Genomic DNA, 24,800 nt, shown 5'->3' on the forward strand with positions numbered 1-24,800 from the left:
AAAAAAAAAGAAGAAGAAGAAGAAGAAGCAAAACCTCAATTCTTGCAAAGGCTGCTATTCCAACTCCCGCTCCCCCCATCTCCCCCATCTCTTTTGATGAAAATTGAGTTTTGACTAGTTCGTGATAAAAATATGTGAAGGTCTAGAAGATATGATATACTACGTAAAATTGGTATCCTTTTTAACATTTTAATCCAACTTGATTTTGAGAGTATGATGCAGTTAAAATAAACAAAAAGGTCAGCAACAAACTAGGCCATCAAACTAAGAATGGACTAATATGTTTAATTTTGATTGTTGAATGGGTTGATATGGGCCATGTACTTAATATTTTTGAGTTTACTATTGTAATCATAGTTGTCAAGGCATTGCCTAGGCGATGACTAGGAGTCCAGGAGGCCTAGTTGGGGTCTGGGTGACTATCACCCGAATGCACTGGTGCTTTACTGCAAGGGGCAACACTTATTTATGTTAATGTCATTTAAGTAAAATGTTACTTAAGATATTATTCATAAATAATCAAATACCCCCTATTTAAATCCAATAAAAATAGTTAAAATAAAATACCCAAAGGATAAAAAGTCAACCCTCCAGTCCAAGAACAAAAGCTAGATTTTTTTTTATTGTTGGGGTGATTTTCAAATTTCAAATGCAGAGTTTTTTTTTTTTTTTCATTTCTGAAAATTTCATAAATTTAGTGCACTTTAAATAAGTTTGACCAGAACATAACTTTGTCATTACCACCCAGATTTGAATAATCTTAGACTTGTTGGACAGCCGGTATGCTCAACCTAATGCAAAAAGTCTCATATAAAAATAAAATCATTTGACTAGTCAAACTTATTGGAGAACAAGAACATTTATCTAAATGACTAAATGTTGATTTTTTATGACTTGATGTTGATTTTTGACAACTTGAAATGGCTTAATGATGATTTTTTATTACTTGATGTGGTTTGATGTTGATTTTTGATGATATTAGGTATATGTAGCATACTAAATAATGTTAGAAAAAGGGAAAATAAATAATAACACTTTAGCGCCTTGGCGGGTGCCTTGTCACTTAAGCACTTAGGCACCCTTCCACTGCCTTGGGTCGCTTTGGCGCCTTAGCAACTATGATTGTAATGGACTAATCATAAATAAAGAAGGTACGCCCGGAGTGTTGTGTGATCTACCTATGCCTTTAAAACTTAAAGGAAAAAATTATAGGATAGTCATACAACCAGCTATGAGTATGATGCGAAATGTTGGGAAGTTAAGAAGCATCATGTAGATACACTCAGTGTAACGGAGATGAAGATGTTGAGATGGGTGAGTGGTAAAACTCGGAAGGATAAAGTAAGGCATGATCATGTTAGAGATGATTTGTGAGTAGTTCTGATACATGATAAGCTATGAGAAAGTTGTTAAAGGTGACATGACCATGTTCAATACCTCTTATAATCTCATGATACAAAATGATATTATCGGCAATGCTTCTTTCGGCAATGAAAACAGACTAATTAACATTTACCAAGGTGATGGGGACATCCACGTGTACCAGCGACGCCGACGCAAGACCCAACCACGTCTACATTCATTATGGCTGGAGGATGATCTCATGGAAGGAAACTAGAGGAGAAGAAGAAGGGAGGAATCGTCCAGCCTTCCCAAAGCTGGTCGATTCCCTCCCTCTTTCCAATCGACCAAGATTGTGTGGGCCCCATCTGATTTGTTATTTTAGTAGTTTTTATTTCCTAGTTTCTTACTTATTTAGGTCTTTGAGTTGAGTAGGAAACTAAATAATTTTTCCTATTGGTTTTTAGGAAACTTCTTTATTTATGAGATTATGTCCCTAGATTAGTCTTTTCTTTTTTTGATAATTATCTTATTATTTATGTAAGGCCATTGGCCACACCTTTTTCTTTAATGAAAATATTGAAAGAAAAGCCAGTGAGCAACTTCTCCCTCTCTCACAATTCTCCCTCTCTATCTCGTCTCTCTCTCTCTTTCTCGTCTTTTGCCTATCTCATCTCCCTCCCTTCACGTCTCTCATTCTCTCTATTGTCTATCTAACGTCTCACCTATCACTCCCTTATCCAAGCTGCTAAAGAATGCCACGCTTCCCTCATGCATCGTCCAAGCAATTGAAGGCTGCCATGCCTCACACTTCATCTCCTTCAACAGCCGACGTGGAACTGCACTTCTTCATCTTAGAGGACCTGATTTTCTCCTCTTCTCCTCAGAACTGAACAGCAGGTAAGGTAAGTTTGTTCCCTTCCCCATTCCCACTTCACCCCTTTTACCCCCCCAATCACTATATTGCTGAAATCTGGACTGCTCCCATCATTTTTAGGCCTGGCCTCTTTTTTTTAATTATTATGTAATCCCTGCTGGTTTCTTTTCATTAGTTGATTGATTCAAGGAGATGCATGTTGCTTACTTTTTGTGTCTTGCATTGATTATGTGCTTAAACTATCATATGCTGCCATGTTCCCCACTTGAGATATAGGTAGTTTATATGCTTTTCTTCCTAGGCTAGTATTGTTTGCTGCTACTCTGTTTATCAGTCATTTAATTCTTGCATGCTAATTAATGTATTGTGCTGATCTCCGTTAACCCCAATCCCAATCTAAGCCCTAGTGAGTCTACCATTGTCCACGTGGGTAATACTTGTAAGAAGCCTAGTTGTCTAGGTATCCTCCTACATCATCTTGGTATCAGAGCGTGGTTATTGATTGATTTTAACATGATTGGGTGCTGCTGTTTTCTGTTTATATGTCTTGTCTGTTGAGGTCTAATCTCTGTCACAACCTGTCCGTAGTTGAGTCTGAACTGAGAGAGTGTTACCTTAGGTTAGAAGACACCCTTTTCCTCCTTAGCTTGGCAGGACCAAATAGCATTGGATGCTATTCCCACCAGAGGCACATTCTTGAGAGGGAAGTCTCTAACATCAAGATTGAGAGAGCCAACTACCTGTCTCAATTGGAGATTCTGAGTAGGCCTTGAGGCGTTGGTGGCAACCATACCTTGGCTGCCTACTTCCTTTATGTCCACCAATAGTGGTAGAGCATACCAAGACATGTCTGACCCCCTACTACCACCATTCAGCCAGAGCAATGGGTGAGGGCTCTTCAAAGGAACGAAGAATTCCTAATAGACCTCCAAACCGAATTAGCTGCCAATAGGGCTGAACGGGAAGCACTGGTGGCTGATAGGGAAGCACATGCTGCTTATCTCCAGACCGTTACCATTAGGCTTGCTGCCCTTGAGACAAATGCCCCAAAGTCAGACGGACGGCAACGCCACAATACCTTAGGCATAGACCTAGAACAAGAGCCCCTAGCCCTGAGATAGAGAACTATGACAATCACACTGATGGTTATGACCGGATAAGGGATAACTTTCTAGGCATAGGGCGTGGTAGAGGTTGGGGTAGGGGTCGAGGACAACATGGTCCAAGACACCATACCCAATATGGAGATGATGATGGTTTTGAGCATTATGACAACGGCTATGATGTCAGGAGAATGATTAAAGTAGATGCCCCTACCTATAATGGTCAGATCGATGATAGGATCCTTTTAAACTGGATTAAGCAAATGGATCGGTACTTTGAGTTCTATAGTATGCCCGAGGAAGTCCGCTTCAGATTTTCTAAATTCAAGCTTATCGGAGCTACCCAAGACTTCTGGACAGACCTAGAGTACCAAGAGACCACCTAGGACTTGAGCCAATCACAACATGGGTAGAACTACAGGAGAGGCTCAAGAGGGAATTCTTGCTTATCACCTATAGGCTATAACTGTTGAATGACATGAATACCCTGAGGCAAGGAAAGTTGACTGTGACCGAATACATGTGCAAGTTCAATGAACTGAAAATTAGAAGCCGTATTCGTGAGGATGTTGAGCAGACACTCTTCAGGTTCCTTACTGGGCTCAACTCTGAAATCTAGTCGCGCATGGCACCCCACTTGGTGCGAGATGTTCCACAGGCCTTTCAGGTAGCCCTTGAAGTGGAATCCTCCATGAGAACTTATTCTCAGAAGAAGAGTTTTCAAGCTATGGAGCCCCACTTTAGGAAACCCCTCCAAGGTTCAACTGGATTCCCAAAACCCCATGCTGCACCACAACGTCAATTTGACAATAGGGGAAAAGGAATTTTAAGAGAACTAATATCTTTATCACTTACACATGTCATCAGGGCAAGAACTGCCATGTCACCATAGACAGCGGGAGTTGCATGAATGTGGTTGCCAAGGGCGCTGTTGCTCGAACAGGCCTCAAACTCAAGCCCCACCCGAAACCTTACAAGGTTGCTTGGGTAGATCAGTCCACCATTCCCATTAATCTGAGTTGTCTAGTTCCCCCACACATTGCAGGATATGAGGATCAAGTGTGGTGTGATGTCCTAGAGATGGATGTTGCCCACATCATCCTAGGTAGACCCTGGTTATATGATCGGGATGTTACCAATTATGGGAAATCCAACACCTGTCTTTTTATTCAAAGGGAAGAAGATTAGACTGACCCCTAGTGCCCCTAGGGAAGTAAGGGTTCCAAAACACAAGGGAAGTACCTCCAAACATACCCCCACTAAAACACAACAGTTTAAACCAACAACAATTTGAGGGAGAGTGTCAAGAGTCAAGGGTTATTTATGCTCTAACTATCGTACAGAGTAATACCGTTATCTCAAGAAAATTCATTGACATCCAGCACGCCATTGACCTAGTTCGAGGATCCTCTCTCCCAAACTTACCCCACTACCGAATGAATCCCAAAGAGCACGCCGAACTCAAACAGCAAGTGGATGAATTGCTACAAAAGGGATTCATTAGGGAAAGCCTTAACCCGTGTGTGGTACCTGCCTTGCTCACGCTAAAGAAAGATGGCACCTGGCGGATTTGTGTTGATAGTAGGGCCATCAATAAGATCACTGTCAAGTATAGGTTCCCTATCCTTAGGCTTGATGATATGTTGGATATGATGGCCAACTCATCGATTTTTTTAAGATTAATCTCAAGAGCTGGTACCACCAAATTCGGGTTAAGCTTGGAGATGAGTGGAAGACCGCTCAAAATGAAGGATAGCCTTTTCGAATGGTTAGTCATGCCTTTTGGTTTGCCAAATGCACCTAGCACCTTCATGAGGATAATGAATCAAATGCTTCAACCATTCATTGGNAGCCAGAGCAATGGGTGAGGGCTCTTCAAAGGAATGAAGAATTCCTAATAGACCTCCAAACCGAATTAGCTGCCAATAGGGCTGAGCGGGAAGCACTGGTGGCTGATAGGGAAGCACATGCTGCTTATCTCCAGACCGTTACCATTAGGCTTGCTGCCCTTGAGACAAATGCCCCAAAGTCAGACGGACGGCAACGCCACAATACCTTAGGCACTAGACCTAGAACAAGAGCCCCTAGCCCTGAGATAGAGAACTATGACAACCACATTGATGGTTATGACCGGATAGGGGATAACTTTCTAGGCATAGGGCGTGGTAGAGGTTGGGGTAGGGGTCGAGGACAACATGGTCCAAGACACCATACCCAATATGGAGATGATGAGGGTTTTGAGCATTATGACAAGGGCTATGATGTCAGGAGAATGATTAAAGTAGATGCCCCTACCTATGATGGTCAGATCGATGCTAGGATCCTTTTAAACTGGATTAAGCAAATGGATCGGTACTTTGAGTTCTATAATATGCCCGAGGAAGTCCGCTTTAGATTTTCTAAATTCAAGCTTATCGGAGCTACCCAAGACTTCTGGACAGACCTAGAGTACCAAGAGACCACCTAGGACTTGAGCCAATCACAACATGGGTAGAACTACAGGAGAGGCTCAAGAGGGAATTCTTGCCTATCACCTATAGGCTATAACTGTTGAATGACATGAATACCCTGAGGTAAGGAAAGTTGACTGTGACTGAATACATGTGCAAGTTCAATGAACTGAAAATTAGAAGCCGTATTCATGAGGATGTTGAGCAGACACTCTCCAGGTTCCTTACTGGGCTCAACTCTGAAATCTAGTCACGCATGGCACCCCACTTGGTGTGAGATGTTCCACAGGCCTTTCGGGTAGCCCTTGAAGTGGAATCCTCCGTGAGAACTTATTCTCAGAAGAAGAGTTTTCAAGCTATGGAGCCCCACTTTAGGAAACTTCTCCAAGGTTCAACTGGATTCCCAAAACCCCATGCTGCACCACAACGTCAATTTGACAATAGGGGAAAAGGAATTTTAAGAAAAGCACCCAAGGGAAGTGGTCAACAATAATGCTTCGAGTGTCGAGGGTATGGCCACTTCTCTAGGGAATGCCCCAACAAAAATCTTTATGTGGGGGAGCAAACTCCTGAAGAAGGTGACTAAGATGGCTTTTAGGACAATGAGTATGAGGACCATAGGCCAGATGAGACCATATCTGATGAGGATGCTGAAGAGGTTGGCGACCTCAAGCTCGATATTGTGCGGTGCATGGTGTCACAACCTAAGAGTAGCGACGATTGGCAGCGAACTAATATCTTTATCACTTACACATGTCATCAGGGCAAGAACTGCCATGTCGCCATAGACAGCGGGAGTTGCGTGAATGTGGTTGCCAAGGGCGCTGTTGCTCAAATAGGCCTCAAACTCGAGCCCCACCCAAAACCTTACAAGGTTGCTTGGGTAGATTAGTCCACCATTCCCATTAATCTGAGTTGTCTAGTTCCCCCACACATTGCAGGATATGAGGATCAAGTGTGGTGTGATGTCCTCGAGATGGATGTTGCCACATCATCCTAGGTAGACCCTGGTTATATGATCGGGATGTCACCAATTATGGAAAATCCAACACCTGTCTTTGAATTCAAAGGGAAGAAGATTAGACTGACCCCTAGTGCCCCTAGGGAAGTAAGGGTTCCAAAACACAAGGGAAGTACCTCCAAACATACCCCCACTAAAACACAGCATTTTAAACCAACAACAATTTGAGGGAGAGTGTCAAGAGTCAGGGGTTATTTATGCTCTAACTATCGTACAGAGTAATACCGTTATGTCAAGAAAATTCATTGACATCCAGCACGCCATTAACCTAGTTCCAGGATCCTCTCTCCCAAACTTACCCCACTACTGAATGAATCCCAAAGAGCACGCCGAACTCAAACAGCAAGTGGATGAATTGCTACAAAAGGGATTCTTTAGGGAAAGCCTTAACCCGTGTGTGGTACCTGCCTTGTTTACGCCAAAGAAAGATGGCACTTGGCGGATGTGTGTTGATAGTAGGGCCATCAATAAGATCACTGTCAAGTATAGGTTCCCTATCCTTAGGCTTGATGATATGTTGGATATGATGGCCAACTCATCGATTTTTTTAAGATTAATCTCAAGAGCGGGTACCACCAAATTCGGGTTAAGCCTGGAGATGAGTGGAAGACAGCTTTCAAAATGAAGGATAGCCTTTTCGAATGGTTAGTCATGCCTTTTGGTTTGCCAAATGCACCTAGCACCTTCATGAGGATAATGAATCAAATGCTTCAACCATTCATTGGTAAGTTCTTGGTGGTCTACTTTGATGACATCCTCATCTATAGTAAGACCCCGTCTTCCCATTTGGATCACTTACAGAAGGTTTTTCATGTGCTATTACAAGAAAAACTCTATGTCAACCTCAAGAAATGCGCTTTCATGAGTGATCAAGTCATCTTCTTAGGATTTGTCGTGTTAGCCCAAGGAGTATCTGTTGACCCTGAGAAAGTGAGCGATTGTAAAGTGGCCTGAACCGACTATTGTCCATGAATTGCAAAATTTTCATGGTTTAGCCACATTCTATTGGAGGTTCATTTACCAGTTTAGTTCCATTATTTGTCCCATCACGAATTGCATGAAAAAGGAGTTTCAATGGACTAAGAGTGCTACGAAGGCCTTTAATGGAATTAAAAAGTTAATGACAATGGCCCCTATCCTGCGCCTCCCAGACTTTTCTAAGGTCTTCGAAATAAATTGTGATGCATCTGGTATTGGAATAGGTGGTGTCCTAGGGGAAGAAGGACATCCTGTTGCTTACTTTAGTGAGAAGCTTAATGAAGCTAGGCAACGATATTCCACATACGACAAAGAATTCTATGCGGTTGTCCAATCACTGCACTATTGGCAACATTACCTTTTACCGCAAGAATTCGTGCTATTCTCTGACCATCAGGCTTTGAGATACTTGAATGCCCAAAAGAAACTAAACCAGAGACATGCTAAGTGGGTCGAGTTTCTCCAAGAGTATACTTTTGTACTCAAACATAGACCTGGTGTCGAGAATACTGCTGTAGATGCACTAAGCCGAGTGAACATGTTCCTTAGTTGCAAAAATGCTAGGAGTCGGGCTAGTGTGCTGCTCATGACCATAAGTGTAGAGGTTGTAGGATTCGAGCTAATCAAGGACTAGTACCTCACCTGTCCTGATTTTAGTGAGTTGTTCACTTCTTTGAGTGGAGGTAACCCTGTCAGTCGTTCGGACTACCTACTTAGGGAGGGCTTCCTTTTTAAAGGAAGCAAGTTGTGCATTCCCAGGGTCTCACTCCGAGATTTTCCGATCTGGGAATTGCATACTGGGGGAGTTGCTGGCCATTTCGGTCGAGATAAGACCATCACCCTCGTTGAGGACCGATTCTTTTGGCCAGGACTAAAGAGGGATGTTGCTAGAGTTGTGAGTCAGTGTAGGACACGCCAAATTGCCAAATAACAAAAGCAAAACACGGGACTGTATACTCCCCTACCCATTCCCCATCCCCTTGGCAAGACCTTAGCATAGACTTTGTACAATTGTATTTGGTCTGGCAAAAACTTCGAGAGGCCATGATTCTGTCTATGTGGTTGTAGATCGCTTCTCGAAGATGGCCTACTTCATTCCATGCTCTAAGACCTCTGATGCATCCATAGTAGCCAAACTTTTCTTTAATGAGGTTGTCAAGTACCATGGGTTACCCCTAACCACAGTGTCCGATAGGAATGTTAAGTTCACCAGTCATTTTTGGAGGACTATAGCGGATGATGGGTACTAAGCTCTGTTTCTCCTCCTCCTTCCACCCTCAGATTGATGGCTAGATTGAGGTTGTCAATAGGAGCTTGAGAAATTTGTTACATTGCCTCACAGGAGAACACCTTACCAGTTGGGATCGAGTCCTCAGCCAAGCCGAGTTTGCATATAATAGCTCTAAGAACCATACCACTGGTCTGTCACCCTTTGAGATTTGTTCAGGATACCAGCCCCGGGCACCCATAGACCTTATCCCAGTTGTGTTCAATTCTAGGACCTCCCTGTCAGCCGAGTCTTCTGCTCAACACATACATGATTTGCATGCAGGTATAAGAAGACAAATAGCACTGAGCAACGATCAATACAAGTCAAAGGCGGATGTGCATAAAAGGCTACAAGAATTTCAAGAGGGAGATATGGTGATGGTTAGAATCAAGTTGCTGCGTTTTGTTAGGGGAAAAGCGAGCAAACTGCATGCTCGTAGCATAGGTCCTTTTAAGGTCCTTAAAAGGATTGGTACCAATGCTTATGTCCTTGATCTGTCAGCTAGTATGGAAATCAGCAACATTTTCAATATGGAAAATCTTGTCCCATACTATGGTGCCTTTACTATAACCCCCTTTTATCCTGATACCTTGAGGACTTCCCTTTCACCCTTGATGAAACTATTGAACCAACACAACCACTTCCCCCCACCTCCTTACCACCTATACCTAAGGTCGCGAGGAGAACTGAAGAAATTGAGGAAATCCTTGATGAGAGAATTGAATCCACACACAAAAGAGGCTCTCAAGAATTCTTGGTCAAATGGCGTGGACGCCCCGAGGTTGACAACGCTTGGATCACAGTGCAAGAAGTCTAGCAACTAAACCCAGATCTGCTTTAGTACTACATGAGCTATAATTCACCGGAGGTGAATTCCTCCAAGTCAGGGAGAGTTGATGTAGGAGGATACCTAGACAACTAGGCTTCCTACAAGTATTACCCACGTGGACAATGGTAGACTCACTAGGGCTTAGATTGGGACTGGGGTTAACGGAGATTTGCACAATACATTAATTAGCATGCAATAATTAAATAACTGATAAACAGAGTAGCAAAAAACAACACTAGCCTAGGAAGAAAAGCATATAAACTACCTATATCTCAAGTGGGGAACATGGGGAAGGGAACATTGCAGCATATGATAGTTTAAGCACATAATCAATGCAAGACACAAAGAGTAAGCAACATGCATCTCCTTGAATCAATCAACTAATGAAGAAAAACCAACAGGGATTCCATAATAATTAAAAAAAAGAGGCTAGGCCTGAAAACGATGGGAGCAGTCCAGATTTCAGCAATATAGTGATGGGGGGGTAAAAGGGGTGAAGTGGGGATGGGGAAGGGAACAAACTTACCGTACCTGCTGTTCAATTCTGAGGAGAAGAGGAGAAAATCAGGTCCTCCAAGATGAAGTGCAGTTCCACGTCGGCTGTTGAAGGAGATGAAGTGTGAGGCATGGTAGTCTCCAATTGCTTGGACAATGCATGAGGGAAGCTTGGCATTCTTCAGCAGCTTGGATAAGGGAGTGATAGGTGAGACGTTAGAGAGACAATAGAGAGAATGAGAGACGTGAAGGGATGGAGACGAGAAAGGGAAAAGACGAGAGAGAGAGAGAGAGAGAGAGAGAGAGAGAGAGGGAGAATCGTGAGAGAGGGAGATGTTGCTCTCTGGCTTTTCTTTCAATATTCTCATTAAAGAAAAAGGTGTGGCCAATGGCCTTACATAAATAATAAGATAATTACCCAGAAAAGAAAAGACCAATCTAGGAACATAATCTCATAAATGAAGAAGTTTCCTAAAAACCAATAGGAAAAATTATTTAGTTTCCTACTCAACTCAAAGACCTAAATAAGTAAGATATTAGGAATAAAAACTAGTAAAATAACAAATCAGATGGGGCCCACACAATCTTGGCCGATTGGAAGGAGAGAGGGAATCGAACAGCGCTAGGAAAGCTAGACCATAGTTGTCATGGCTTCGCCAAGGCAGTTATTTGGTGTCCTGACGGAAAAAGAAGTTCATAGCAGTGCTACGATTTACGTGACTCACAAATGGCGGTCGCCATGGCACCGCCATGGACACCAGGTCACGCCTAATTCACTAGGCAGTCGATTTTTTGTAAAATGCAGGGTGATTTTGATAGGGCTATGTTGATTTTTGATGATTTGATGTTGCTTAATGTTGGTTTTATATGTTATAGGGTATATATTGTAGACTTGTAGCATGCTAAATAAATTTTGAAAATAGGAAAAATAAAAAAGGAGCATACTAAATAACTTTAGAAAATAGGGAAAATAAAAAATGACACATGGGCGATTTGACCGCCATGGCAACGCCATAATGGGCGATTCATCGCCAAATCGATTAGCCACCCCTCCACGTCTTAGATCGATTTGACGCTGTGACAACTATGGGCTGGACGATTCCTCCCTTCTTCCTTCTTCTTCCTTCCTTCTTCTTTCCTTCTTATTCTCCTCTCGTTTCCTGCCATGAGATCATCCTCCAGCCATAATGAATGTAGACGTGGATGGGTCTTGCGTCGACGTCACTGGTACACATGGATGTCCCCATCACAAGGAGTAACTTCGGCTATAGACTCTTACAAGAGGTTGCAAAGGGAGATGTGTCTAAAGTCAGACATGGTAGAAGCTCCTTTTCTTGGGGATAAGGCAAAGAAAGGCATGATTTACCCCTTGGATTTGGTTGGGGTGAAAAAAGAAGCTCTTGATGGCCTTAATGTGATCTCTGTTGATGATATCCTAACAAGAAGAGAAGAAGCCCATACTTGAAGCCTTTAGGATTGAGGAATTTGTTGGCCTTGTGGGAGTGGATGACAGTCAAGATCTCATCATCATAAGGGATGGATTGAAGGGAGGCCAAAAGGTGACTCCGGATGAATTTGTTGAGCAACCCCTAGGGGATGGGGCCCAAAGAGCTGAAGAAGGAGGGGGGGGTTGGAAATCTCAGTGAAGTAGGCAACAACTTTTGACTTGATATATTTAGGAATGTGGAGAGAGGAACCATCTATGGTAGTTGACATTTGTTCTGGCCTTTTTAGATGTGGAAGTAAGCAGTGTTGGGGTTTCCAAGCTCCAACCACCATTTGATTAAGAGAACTCTCTTCTTGGGCAATCAAGGAGGTGAGCTCTTGGGAGGCCTCTTTTTCTTCTTCAGCAAGGAGATGGTTATGGATGTCCAATTGCAACCTAGGCTGGATGGCTGCCAACTTGTATCTGCAAACAGACCTGAGATGTGATGTTACCAAATGAAGTAGAGTTCTAACTCTTTAGAGCACGTTTTACATTTCTAAGCTTTCTGGCAGAGGCAATAAAGGGGGAGGAAAAGGCTTGCACAAGCTTCTCCCAAGCAACTCTAACATTCGGGAGAAAGTCTTGGTGATGGGACCACATATCAAAGAACTTAAAGGGCTTGGGGCCAAAGGAGACGTAGGGTTAAACAAGGAGGGAGATGGGGCTGTAATTGAAAATGCAAGGGAGGTCAAAGGAGGCCATTGGAGGAGGGAAAAGAGGCTAAGCAAGCTTTGTTGACCAAAACTCTATCACGCTTGAAGGCAACCCTGTCAACACCACTTTTTCTGTTATGTCAACTAAGTTTCACTCCATCTCAGATCATTCATGCAAACGATATCCAAGCAATCATTGAAAGCTTCAATAGAGGAGGAGTCTGAGGGGACCCACCTTGCTTTTCGTGACCAAATCTGACCACATTGAAGTCACCACCCAATGTCCAGGGAAGAGAGCCAACTGGGGAGCAATGGAACGGAGATCCTCCCAAGGGGAAACCTATCAAGGGAACGGTTAAAGGCGTAAATTATAGAGAAGAAGAAACGGTTAGCGCGATTAGGATCAGTAATAGAGTGATGAGTGTTGGGGCTGTGGGAATAATTAGAGAGATAGGGCCAAGATGGAGCAATGATGGAAGCGATGCGGGGGGCATTAGTTTCAAGAACTCTTGTTTCGAGGTAACAGAAATCAGCATGGGATGATTTGAGGTGGGAGCAAATGTTAACATGTTTGACCGCGGAGTTGAGACCCCGGACATTCCAAATGACTCAAGGGTTCATTGAGGGGAGGGGGCAACAAAAGCTTTGATGAGTTGGGAGCAGAGCGGTCAAGGCGGGAGGATGGGGGACATATATATATGTATATATATATGATATAAGGTGTATGTCAATGTACCTAAATTAGGTATACAATCCAATCGACATATTGGATAGGGTATCAATTTTATTTGATTTACATCCGTGATTCCATACATTACAATTTATATGGACAATTTACACAATCCAATTAAAACATTAGAAAAACCATCAAAGTTATATAATTACGACAATCAGCCTTATTATCTCAACAAAATGGGGTCTGGTACATGGATCTTACCTTCTTATTAGCTCTATTCAAAGTCATACATGATACAAGGCCTAAGCTATACATGTCTTTCCTCACAACTTCTCCTAGAGTTATCTTAGGCTTGCCCTTAGTTCTTTTATCTCATTCAATTTGAATCAAATTTTTACTCCTCCATGCTGGAGTGTCTAAAGGCATCCATCGTACATGGCCATGCCACCTCAAATGATTTTCTCGCTGCTTATCATGTATCGGAGCTACTTCCAAATCATCTCTAATTTGATCATTCCCTACTTTATCCTTCCTAGTTTTACCGCACATCCATCTCCACATCATCATCTCGGCTACGTTGAGGTCATCAATATTATGTTTCTTAACTGCCCTAAATTTTGCAACATACATCATAGCCTGTCATATAAATTTTTCCTTATGTTTTAAAGGAGTACGTCAATCACACAACATTTTGGACGCACCTCTCCACTTCATCCATCCTATTTTAATTTTTTGTATAGCATCATCCTCTTTTTCTCCTTTATTTATGATTGAGTCCAGATACCTAAAATAATCACTTTAGCAATTTCCATCTCATCATCAATTTTCATCACCTCAATATCTATCCTGGTGTAACTAAAGTTACACACTGTGACCATATACTCCATTTTGTTGTACTTATCTTTAAATCTTTTGATTCCAAGGTTGATCTCCATAGTTCCAACTTGGCATCAAGCTCTGCTTTTGTTTCATCCACCAAAATAATATCATCAGCAAAAAGCATACACCAAAGGACTCGATCTTGAATGTCTTTGGTAAGATCATCTATGATAAGTGCAAACATATGATGTAGCCCAATTGTAATGGGGAATTCATTACCTTGACCCTTCACTGTTCTTATACTAGTCACCACACCATTATATGTATCTTTAACTATGTCTACATATTTACTTGAAACATAGCTCTTCTCTAGTACTAAATTGGTTTTTTCCAAATTAACACTCAAAGGATTTTGTCATAAGCTTTTTCTAGGTCAATAAAGACCATATGGAGATCTTTCTTGCAATATTTAAATTTTTCCATGAGTCTCCTAGTAAGTAAATAGCTTCCATCGTGGGTCTTCTTGGCATAGAACCAAATTGGTTTTCTATATTAGTAGTAGTTTCTTGTCGCAGGCAAGTTTCAATACTCTCTCCCATAACTTCAATATGATTCATTAGTTTTTTGCCCTTATAGTTATTACAACTTTGAATATCACCTTTTATTTTTATAAATCGGAATCACAATGCTTCTCCTCCATTTATTGGCATTTTCCTTGTGCTCATAATCTTGTTAAATATCTTGGTTCATCAAAATAAACTACATAATCCTAAGTCCTTCCACACTTCTATTGGGACCCCCCCCCATCGAGATCAAGTATCGTGCCTTCTTTCATTCTCCTTAAAGCTTCTTTTACTTCAGGCACCCTAAAATTTTCATATATATCATGTGGTATCTTAATGGGTAGTGCAACCTCCTAGGACACTTTTACTCGAAGTGCCTTCATTTAGTAAGCTGTATAAAAATAATTTTTCCATCTCTCCTTGAAAAAAAAAAAAGCATGCAAACATTAGTCGTTCACACGCCCAGGGGTATTATAACCGTCTGGACGCCTGGTCTCTGTGCCGCCTTGACAACTATGCAGCAATCACATTACTACAAAATATCAGAAATCTCAGTAGAATTAAACTGAAAACGGAAACTAAATATGACTTTTTCAGAAAGTTAGGTCAGCAATTCAGCATCCCAGAACACAGGAACAGCAGTAGGAGAAATCAATAAACTAAATAAGTACCATTCAGATGGAGCTCAAAGTTTGGTCAATAACCTCTCAAAATCCCAACCAATCCGTTGGACAGATTGGGAGATATGGAGAGTTTCACTTTAACAAGGAATTCAAGATCAGTGAACACTGATGGCTAGATCTTGCTGATATTTGGGGAATATAATTATTTAACCAGCAGAAAAGAATATTTATAGTATTCAAGAGGTCAGAATTAAAGTAGTACAAAATTGTGAGATTTTATGACCTGTATTTCAGCGACAAGAGACAAAGAAGAAGGTAAGAGAAAAGGGAGATGCGACCAGAGGAATCACCATCAGTGGCCTGGGTTGGAATCACCGCCAATCAGCTTGTTGAATCACTCATAGATGTCAAGGTGTCACGCCTTGTTGATGTTGCCTTGATATATTCTCCCCTCCAATGCCTAGGATCGCCCAGACACCATGACCACCCAACACAACAGGGCTGCTAATTCACGATGGCAATTAGCAGATCTGCATCACCATAGAACTCATGAAAGCAAGAGCTATCCCCTTGATCCCTTATTTATAGAAAGAGATGAGAGAGAATCATAGTTGACCTCTATGAGGAATTAAAATAAACAAACAAAAGCAGAAAACTCTCCCAACTACTGTGCAACAACAAAAAAGGCTCTCCTTACCCTTCAACCTTAAAAAAAGAGAGTTTTAATTGACCTAAAATTCTAATAAAAGAAGATAAGATAGGGTTCTAATAAGTTTGGATTCTATTACCACTAATACAAGATACTATTTAAATCAAAATAAAACAAGTAAACTATTAAAAAGAGTGTCCACGATCAGGAACTACTGCTGGTTCATTTCTGAACCATAACTGTGTAAACCAGAACCGCAAGCTGAGTTAGCTCAGGTCTTCAAAACTGAGTTGGTACTGAGTCATTATTGACTAAGTCAGTTCATCCTCCTTGGTTTTTTTTTTTAATTACATTCGTGCTGATTAGCATCAGTGGCACTTGGAGTTGTCTATGTAGCTTTTTTTAGAACTCTATTTGCAGAGATGTGGATGTTGAGATGGATGTGCGGCAAAACTAGGAGAGATAGAGTGATGAATAACAGGGTTAGAGCTGAGTTGACAGTGGCCCCCGATTCAGGACAAGCTTCAAGAATGCCGCTTACGGTGGTATGGACATGTTTAAAGGAAGCCTTGGGATGCTTCAGTACGGAGAAGTGAGTGGGAAGGACAAAAGGAGTTAGGTGCAGGCCTAAAATGACCATTGATGAGTTAGTAAGGAAAGAGATGCAAAAGCTAAGTCTTGAAAGTAGTTTAACATCAAACAGGGCTGTTGGAGGGCAAAGATCCATGTTGCCGATTGCGTTTAGATGGGATGGCCCAGTGGTGTTTCATTGCCCTGTTTTACTTCTTCACTTTTTCTATTCCCCTTTTCCCTCTTCTTTCTGTTATGCTTTTCTTTTTTTTGACAGATCCATGTAGCTGACCCCATTCGGTAGGGAAAAGGCTAAGTTGTTGTTTGTTGTTGTTGTATTTGCAGAGATATTTTACATACTTAATTCTAACATTTTATGAGAGGACTCAACTTGGTTATCAGTCTTTTCTGATCAGTCCAGTTAAAGTTATATTATTTCCTCTTTAGTCTTTAGTTTTATATTTCCTCTGTTCTGGTGATTTTGAAATTTCTGCTAGACTATTCCAGTTCTGGTTATGGACTGGTTATTGCATTAGATGGAGTAGCTGTTTCATATCTTTCTTGAAATTGTGAAACTTCAGGGATTAGATTTCGTTCATATTTTAATAGTGTCTATTAATTTTTTTTTTTTTATTGAAGGGCTTGAACTACCATCACGACTGCAGGTTCTAAAGTCGGTGGTAGAAATGGTTATTCTTTGTTAATCCATGTTTTATTTATTGCAAATAGATTTTGAGAATATTGAACTGGATGAGCACCTCTAATTTGGAAATAGTAGTACTTTTGTTGCCTACTAGTTGAAAGAGAACTAGCTATCCATCAAATCACTAGCTGATATGATGCTGATCAGAGCTACTTAAAGAAGTACCAAGGAGGTAGAAGAATCATGGTCAAGTCAGTGACTTAAGTCAGCAGCCCCGAGTTAGCTCAGCCAGTTTCTGGTTCAGAATTGAACCAGGAATGGTCCTCCCCATTGTGGGATACTTTGTGGCAGTTTATTTGTTTTATTCTTGCTTTAGATGGTTACATGTATTGATTGGAATTGAACTTGAGAATTCCAACTAAGAGGACTTTATCTTATTGTTATTTTACTAGAGTTTTAATAAAACTCTTCTTAGCATATGGTGGGCAGAGTTTTTTCTGTTTTGTTTTGTTTTCTTAATTCCTTGTCTACATCAACTATATCTTTAGCTTTTATATTTGGAGTATGATTGATCTGTAAGCACTTTTTATAAATAAAGGATTAGGGGGAAACAACCTGGTGGGGGACAGGTAGGATGAACCCTAGGTTCAAAATTACACATCCCATAATAAGATCACAAGTAAACCCTAAAACATAATTTAAGTCAATAATAAAGTCAAAGGTCAACCTTTTTCTTATGATGTCAAATTCTGATCATGGTTTATAAATCATTAAACTACTCAAAACCCAAAATATTGAAGGGTTCTATCGGTTGGATTGAAGTCACAAGTCAAAGAACCAAATCTGAAATTTAACATTGGAAATATTTGGAATTTTTTTATATCTCCAGATTAGAGGTTCTGATCCTCTTAAAATCCAGGTCTAGTGCCTTTTTAGGGAAGCACATGCACTTGAATACCCTAAAAGATCTCTTTAATCTAAAGGCTAGATTCTTCACAGGGTGGAGTCTCGGTTCTGCAAGAAAAAAATCTAAAATAGGGCATCCGTAGGTGTCTAATAGTGGATATTCTTATCTAAAACAAGCACTAGCAGAACTACCATGAATATTGGTTGAGTATTTAAGATTGAATCACTTAGACTAGAGATTTACTCAATGGGCATGGTTTTAACTTTGGTCGAAACTTCAAGTTTCAATTGAGACGTCTCGGTTTCGATAGGTTCCAAGATGAAACCTAGTGTATGTTTCATCCTCTTAGTGTTAAACATAAGCATTAAACAATCATTGTGTTGTATACTTGTATTTCCCTAACATAATGTATGTTTTCGTTGTTTTAATTGCGTATTTACATTTCTAGTAGCTAAATTATACGTAGTCAGTGTTTATAATAGGGCTAGTGTACAATAGTCAACAACATTCAGCGTACACTAGCAAACTTGGGTCCAAACCATAAGTACCATTTTGGTTTTTTTTTTTTTTTTGGTGAATTCATAGAATAGGTGTAAATTGGGAAAAATAGGCAGCACAAGGGGGGGTTAAATAAACAATATTCATGGTAGTTCTGATCCTCTTAATATCCAGCTCGAGGGCCTTTTTAGGGAAGCACATGCACTTGAATACCCTAAACGATCTCTTTAATCTAAAGGATAGATTCTTCATAGGGTGGAGTCTTGGTTCTGCAAGAAAAAACTCTAAAACAGGGCATCCGTAGGTGTCTAATAGTGGATATTCTTATCTAAAACAAGCACTAGCAGAACTACCATGAATATTGGTTGAGTATTTAAGATTGAATCACTTAGACTAGAGATTTACTCAATAGGCATGGTTTTTACTTTGGTCGAAGCTTCAAGTTTCAATTGAGACGTCTCGGTTTCGATAGGTTCCGAGATGAAACCAAGTGTTAAAACCTAGTGTATGTTTAATCCTCTTAGTGTTAAACATAAGCATTAAACAATCATTGTGTTGTATACTTGTATTTCCCTAACATAATGTATGTTTTCGTTGTTTTAATTGCGTATTTACATTTCTAGTAGCTAAATTATACGTAGTCAGTGTTTATAATAGGGCTAGTGTACAATAGTCAACAACATTCAGCGTGCACTAGCAAACTTGGGTCCAAACCATAAGTACCATTATGGTTTTTTTTTTTTTTGGTGAATTCATGGAATAGGTGTAAATTGGTAAAAATAGGCAGCACAAGGGGGGGGTTAAATAAACAATTTTTTGGGCCTCGAAACATAGGTTTCAATTTTGGCCTAGAAAAATACCAGATTTGGTTGAAACATGTGAAGATTTTGTTTCGGCGAGGGTTGAAACATGGTCAACACCCGAAACCTGGAACCTTGCTCACACGATAACAATGCTAATTGACAAAAAAGATAAAACAGTAACTTCCTTGCAGGAAAACAGAGTATAGGAGCGGAGGAATGTAACCACTGGCTTTCCACCACACACACATACCATTCCAAAGATTTCCCACTCTTTACTAAGTCTCACAGCAGCTCCATTCATGATGAATCCAAGCATTCAAGTGAAGGTTTTGGTGGTGTGCTCTCAAAAAGAAATCTTTGGGAGAAGAGGTGGAGAATGGTGCTGAAGTGCAAAGTCTTTGATGTATTGATAGTGTATGATGTTTAAGTTGGTTGGAACACATTCAAAGTACTTAAGGGACTCCATTGATGCTGCTATTGGAGGGATTCAATAGAATGAGGCAATTCAAGCTCACAAAACCCTACTTCTTGGTGAAAAAAGGGTTTTGGTGATGAAGATGACTTTGATTCATGGTTCATCGTCTCGGAAATCTCAACCTAAATTTCTAGCAATAGCCTAGAAACAATACCAGGTTTCAGAAATTTGGATCTAAATTCTTTGGTCGAAACTCGAGATTTAGAGCCTTGCTCGATGTTGATTGGAGCTTTTTGTAAATGACTGTACGCAAAGTGTATGAGAAAATGCCTGAGTCATAGTTGTGCATGTTTTGGGGGGATTTGTAATAGCTATGTGCCTGATATTGGGGGGCAATATTATAAGCCCATTATTTGTATTGTTGGGTGTTCAGTTGATAACTGGACAAATAGGTGTTGATACATCCTCACATCACATTATTGACTGTGACAATTGTGGGTAACACCATTGCCATTGCCATAGCATTGGTTGAAGCAGGCCAAGTGTCATGAGTCGTTGCATTGACTGAAACACCACTAGGGTTAATCACCTTTACCTTTGAATATCAGGGGTTGAAGCAGGTGTAGGACCTAAACTGTATATTGCAGTTGAAGACTAGTAGTGAGTAGATGCTAAGCCTAAATTTGGGCATTACTCCATGCAGGTAGGCAACTTGGCAAAGCACGTATATCTTGTGTTGTGGACGTGATTGTCTATCTACCTGTGATTTTTAGAAGTGCTATGGAAGCCTGTCGGGTGGCTGTCCACACTCCATTAAACCTGGCCACTTGGTGGTTGCAAGGTGGAGGTGCATACGAAGTGTATGTGTATTTTTTTTTGGTCTATAGCCGATGCTAGAAGTGAGGACAATGCAAGGATTATGACAGTCAGTGTATGTGAGAGTTTGTGAATACCAGCAGTGATCTCTGTGTGTGTGTGCATGTCAGCTCTTGGAAGCATTGATTATATCAGCTTTGGGAAGCATTGTGATTTATTAGTGCCATTAGTGAGAGTCGACTATGCCAGAAAGTAGGGGGACAGAAAGTGGAGTTTGGGATGTAGTGTGAGAAAAATTAGGGAGAATTTTTATTGACCCTAATTCACCCCCCTCCTCAGTGTCAACTTGGGAACAACAAAGTTGTAAAAGGACCCCATATTGGAGAGTCCTCTTTAGGCCTTTTAATTCCTATTCATATTAGTTGTACAACTGTTTTTCTGTAGGAAACTGAGTTTTAATTGCTTTTATTTAAAGGCTTGTATGAGTCAAGGTTCCCCATGAATTAAACAATACAGAATTTTGTTGTCTGCCCAATGGAGCTGCTGTGAGACTTAGTAAAGAATGGGAAATCCTTGGGATGGCATGGGTGTGTAGTAGAAAGCCATTGGTTACTTTCCTTTCTTCCTATACTCTGTTTTCCTGCACTTAAGTTGTTAACTTTTTTTGTCAATTGGCATTGCTATCCTGTAAGTAAATCTCTGGTTTGAGTGATCTAATCTTAAATACTCAACTGGTATTTATAGTAGTTTTGTGAATGCTTGTTTTATATTAGAATATCCACTGTTATACACCTGCGGATGCTCTTTTTAGAGACTTTTCTAGCAAAACCAAGAATCCACCCAGTGAAGAATTTGACCTTCGGATTAAGGAGATCATTTGGGGCATTCAAATGCTAAAGAGGCCATTGACCTGGATTTTAAGAGGAGCAGAACCTCTGATTTGGAGATATAAAAATCCCCAAATCTGCCCAATTTTAAATTCTAGATTTGATTCTTTGATTTGTGATTTCAATCCAACCATTAGAACCCTTAAGTATTTTGGGTTTTGGTTCTAGTCTATTGATTTGTGAACCTTGGTCAGAATTTCACCTTCATCAGAATAAGTTGGCTTTGACCCTACCATTGAATTAAATTCTGTTTTATGGTTTATTTGTGATCTTGCTATGTGGTGTGTAATTCCAAACCTAGGGTTCATCCTATTCCTACCTACCCCCCAACATTTCTTGCTCAAGTAACAGTCTTCAATATCTCTCCATTGCTCCATTGGGTTTGGCTGAGATTTTGATAAGTGTCCTCTTATTTGATAAATCCTTTGACCAGATTTCTACCTTCTTAATTCTGTTGGCTGAGATACATTACTTCTCTTGTTCTGCACCTACAACCCTGTTTTGAGGTTCCTATCAGCTGTAGGAAACTCATTGATCTCAGAATCCGTCCCTTGATTAATCTCTGGAGTGCTATTCTCCCATATAAAACTAGTCTTCGACCAGGAGTTGAATCACATCTGACTTCTGGATTTTGTTTTCTTCAAACTCTCTTGAATTCTGGAATATTCTATTAGTCTGTGATTATGGTTTTGTTGGTTTCCTGTACCCTAATCTCTAGGTGGATTTAAACCTCATTATGAATCTCTCAAGTCAGTGAGCTTCAGTTTTTAGCCACAAAGGCATAGAATCCCAAAGAATTATGGCCAAATTACCAATCATTACGCTGATGAAAAAATAAGAATTTGTGGCATTGGATTGTCCAGAAGGTTGGTCATATGGAGGGGAAGAAAATAAAGAAAAGAAATGAAACTGAGAAGAATGTGTTTGATAGCATTGGTCAATGAAGTCCAGACTTTTACAAAGTTCTGGTATGGAATAAGTGTAGATGTGCGAGGAGTGATGAAGTGGTTATATGGTTTCATGTATACTTTAAATCTTTTGGCTATTGATTTTTGATATGTCAAGGAGTTGATTTTTTTAATTTTCAACCAAATTACCACATAGATAAAAGTGTGGCCTGTGCTAGGGGCTGGCCTAAACTGACATAGGAGAAGTGATGAATGACATGCATAGTCTAGGGTTTGTCCCAAGTATGGCCTCAGATAGAACTATTTTGAGGGCAAGGATCCGTTTAGCCGACTCCATTTAGCCGAGACTTTTGGCTTGCTGGTGTTGTGCTATTTACTCTCACTTTGAATTTCATTTAGCCGAGACTTTTGGCTTGCTAGTGTTGTGCTATTTACTCTCACTTTGAATTTCCTTTTGTTTTGCACGGATCTATGTAGCCAACCGCATTAAGTTAGAGAAAAGGCCGAGTTTGTTGTTGTATAAAGTGTGGCTTGTGATTTGTTTCCAAAAGCTTACACATTCTATTAATCGAGATATTTTTTTATTCAGAAGGTTGAGAGGAAGACCACTAGAATTAATTATATGAAGGCTGTGTTTGTCTGGAAAAATGATAAAAAAAGGGTACCCAGTGCATGAGGCTCCCGCCACTACTATGGGGTATGGGGAGGGTCATAATGTACACAGCCTTACCCCAGATTTGGTTGAAAAAAATTATGTTAATACAAAACTAAAATGGGAACTTTTCTAATCATTACTAACTCCAAAACATTCCAAAGCTGATTATTAAATTTCACTTTATTTTGCAACCAAATTGCGTGGATCTAAAAAGGAAAATAAAGATTACATCTGAAAAGAACAATTAGCAACTATGTTAAGAGTTTTGAGTAGGTTATAGATCATAATTACGAAAGTTCCCTTTTTCTTGTTATAAACCAATTTCACTACCCTTCTCTTCCCTGCCCTTCCTTTTACTTGCGACTAGATGAAGCTGACGTGAAATTGTGATTGATGATGATTGCAACAACAAAAAATGCAGGGATTTGATTCTGTTTTCTGGCAAAATAAGAGCAAGAAATGGGATTTGGAAGTGAAGGAAGAATTATACTGATTGTTTCAAGAAAGTGTGAGCATCTCCGCCCAGTTGGAACATGGTGGTGGAATATCAGAATGGAACTTTTGCAATTGGAGTGCTAATTCCTTCAAACCTGGGAATTTATGGACTTGCTGTTACCACCGGTTGCTGTAATCCTTTGTAGTTTGTATGATGCTGCTAACATCCACTATAAAAAAAAATTACACTTACATTAAAAAATGGAAATTATTTGGTAAATTATGCAGGGTTTATTGAGATGCTTCTGAAGTTTTGTGTGTTCTCTGAGCAAGTGTAATTTACTTGCAGAGAGCTATCAGTCAGTCATTTTATCATCTTATTAGAATTTATTTCAGCTTCTAATTAAATTTGGATGCTGGAGGAATTAGAATGTGTATATTGTCTGATTTTTAGTTTAATTGGGATTTTAGGGGATTGCACAAGTTCTTTTGTGTTTAATATTTTGTTTGCCTTATTTCCTTTCCCCCTCTCCTCCTCTCACCCAAGTCGACCCCAAGAAGCTCTCTGCAGATAAAATTGAATACATTAGGAGCGTCATGGTCCTTGGCACAGGTTCCACTGTCGCCTTCGTCATTACCAAAATTGGCCAGCTTTAAAATCCGGTCAAACTGTATCCACATCAAAGTGTACCTCTGATCAAGCTGTTCTCACTGGTTATACGCCTTTCAGTGCTCGGCAACCACCTAGACACAGGTCTTACCATCAACGGTGCTGATGAGGTTGAACTAGAGCAACCTGGTCAAGTGACATGGTGGTGGTCTCTTGATAGAGAAGAGGTGAAGGCGGCATTACACTAGTTCACCGTGGTGGTGAATGAGACTAAATTGGTCACTGGTCTTGGTGGGAGTGACCTTGCAATGCCCATTGAGGTTGGGCAATTCTGCTGGAAGTATATAACCTGACGAGCTTACAGGAATTGTTGAAGGAAGAAGCTTGCAAGGTTAAGCTCACATTGGATGAAGATGAGAAACCTTAATGTTATTGATGATCAATTTCTTCAATGCTAGTAAGGGATGAGGTCCATGGGATGCCAAAGTGAGGCCTGTAGGCTGACATGGATGGATTCTTCTTTGGCAATAATAACTTATCTTAACCGTGAAGCAGCCTGGTTCTCCTCCTCTCTCTTAAAACCAGCAAAAAGCCGGAACACATCTTTTTAAATCTCACTTGTTTCAATTAGGGAAAATTTCTCACTCCCTTGAACGTACCTCTTATTTATTCAAACTCCCCTACTCATAAATTTCATATCTTATTCTCTCGAAAAAATAAACTCTTACCTCTCTTTCTCCTCTGCCGTTTAAAAATGATCAAATTACCCTTTGTTTTCACCTCTTAACCAATTATATTTCTCTCTTCCGCCCCCCCCCCC

At 40.4% G+C, this 24,800-nt stretch overlaps 1 protein-coding gene and 1 pseudogene across 5 annotated transcripts in view; both read left to right on the forward strand.

Moving 5' to 3' along the window:
- LOC122087149 (cytochrome c oxidase assembly factor 6) overlaps positions 1-23,853 on the forward strand; it is a 25,481-nt gene extending 1,628 nt beyond the window's left edge. For 2 of the 5 annotated variants that reach the window (XR_006142676.1, XM_042656168.1), the window contains exon 4: positions 23,357-23,853. Coding sequence is in view for 4 of the 5 variants with exons in the window: in XM_042656168.1 (XP_042512102.1) it covers positions 23,357-23,364 (8 nt within the window). In the remaining variant the exon portion in view is untranslated. Of the gene's footprint in view, positions 1-16,253; positions 17,009-17,132; positions 17,183-17,253; positions 17,524-23,356 lie in introns of those variants that run through there. The other 3 variants (XM_042656167.1, XM_042656166.1, XM_042656164.1) reach the window with 3 other exon arrangements.
- Positions 23,469-24,407, forward strand: LOC122086780 (annotated as a pseudogene).
- The last annotated feature ends 393 nt before the right edge of the window (positions 24,408-24,800 follow it).

This window comes from Macadamia integrifolia, chromosome 8 (genome assembly GCF_013358625.1).
Source record: "Macadamia integrifolia cultivar HAES 741 chromosome 8, SCU_Mint_v3, whole genome shotgun sequence".
NCBI lineage: Eukaryota > Viridiplantae > Streptophyta > Magnoliopsida > Proteales > Proteaceae > Macadamia > Macadamia integrifolia.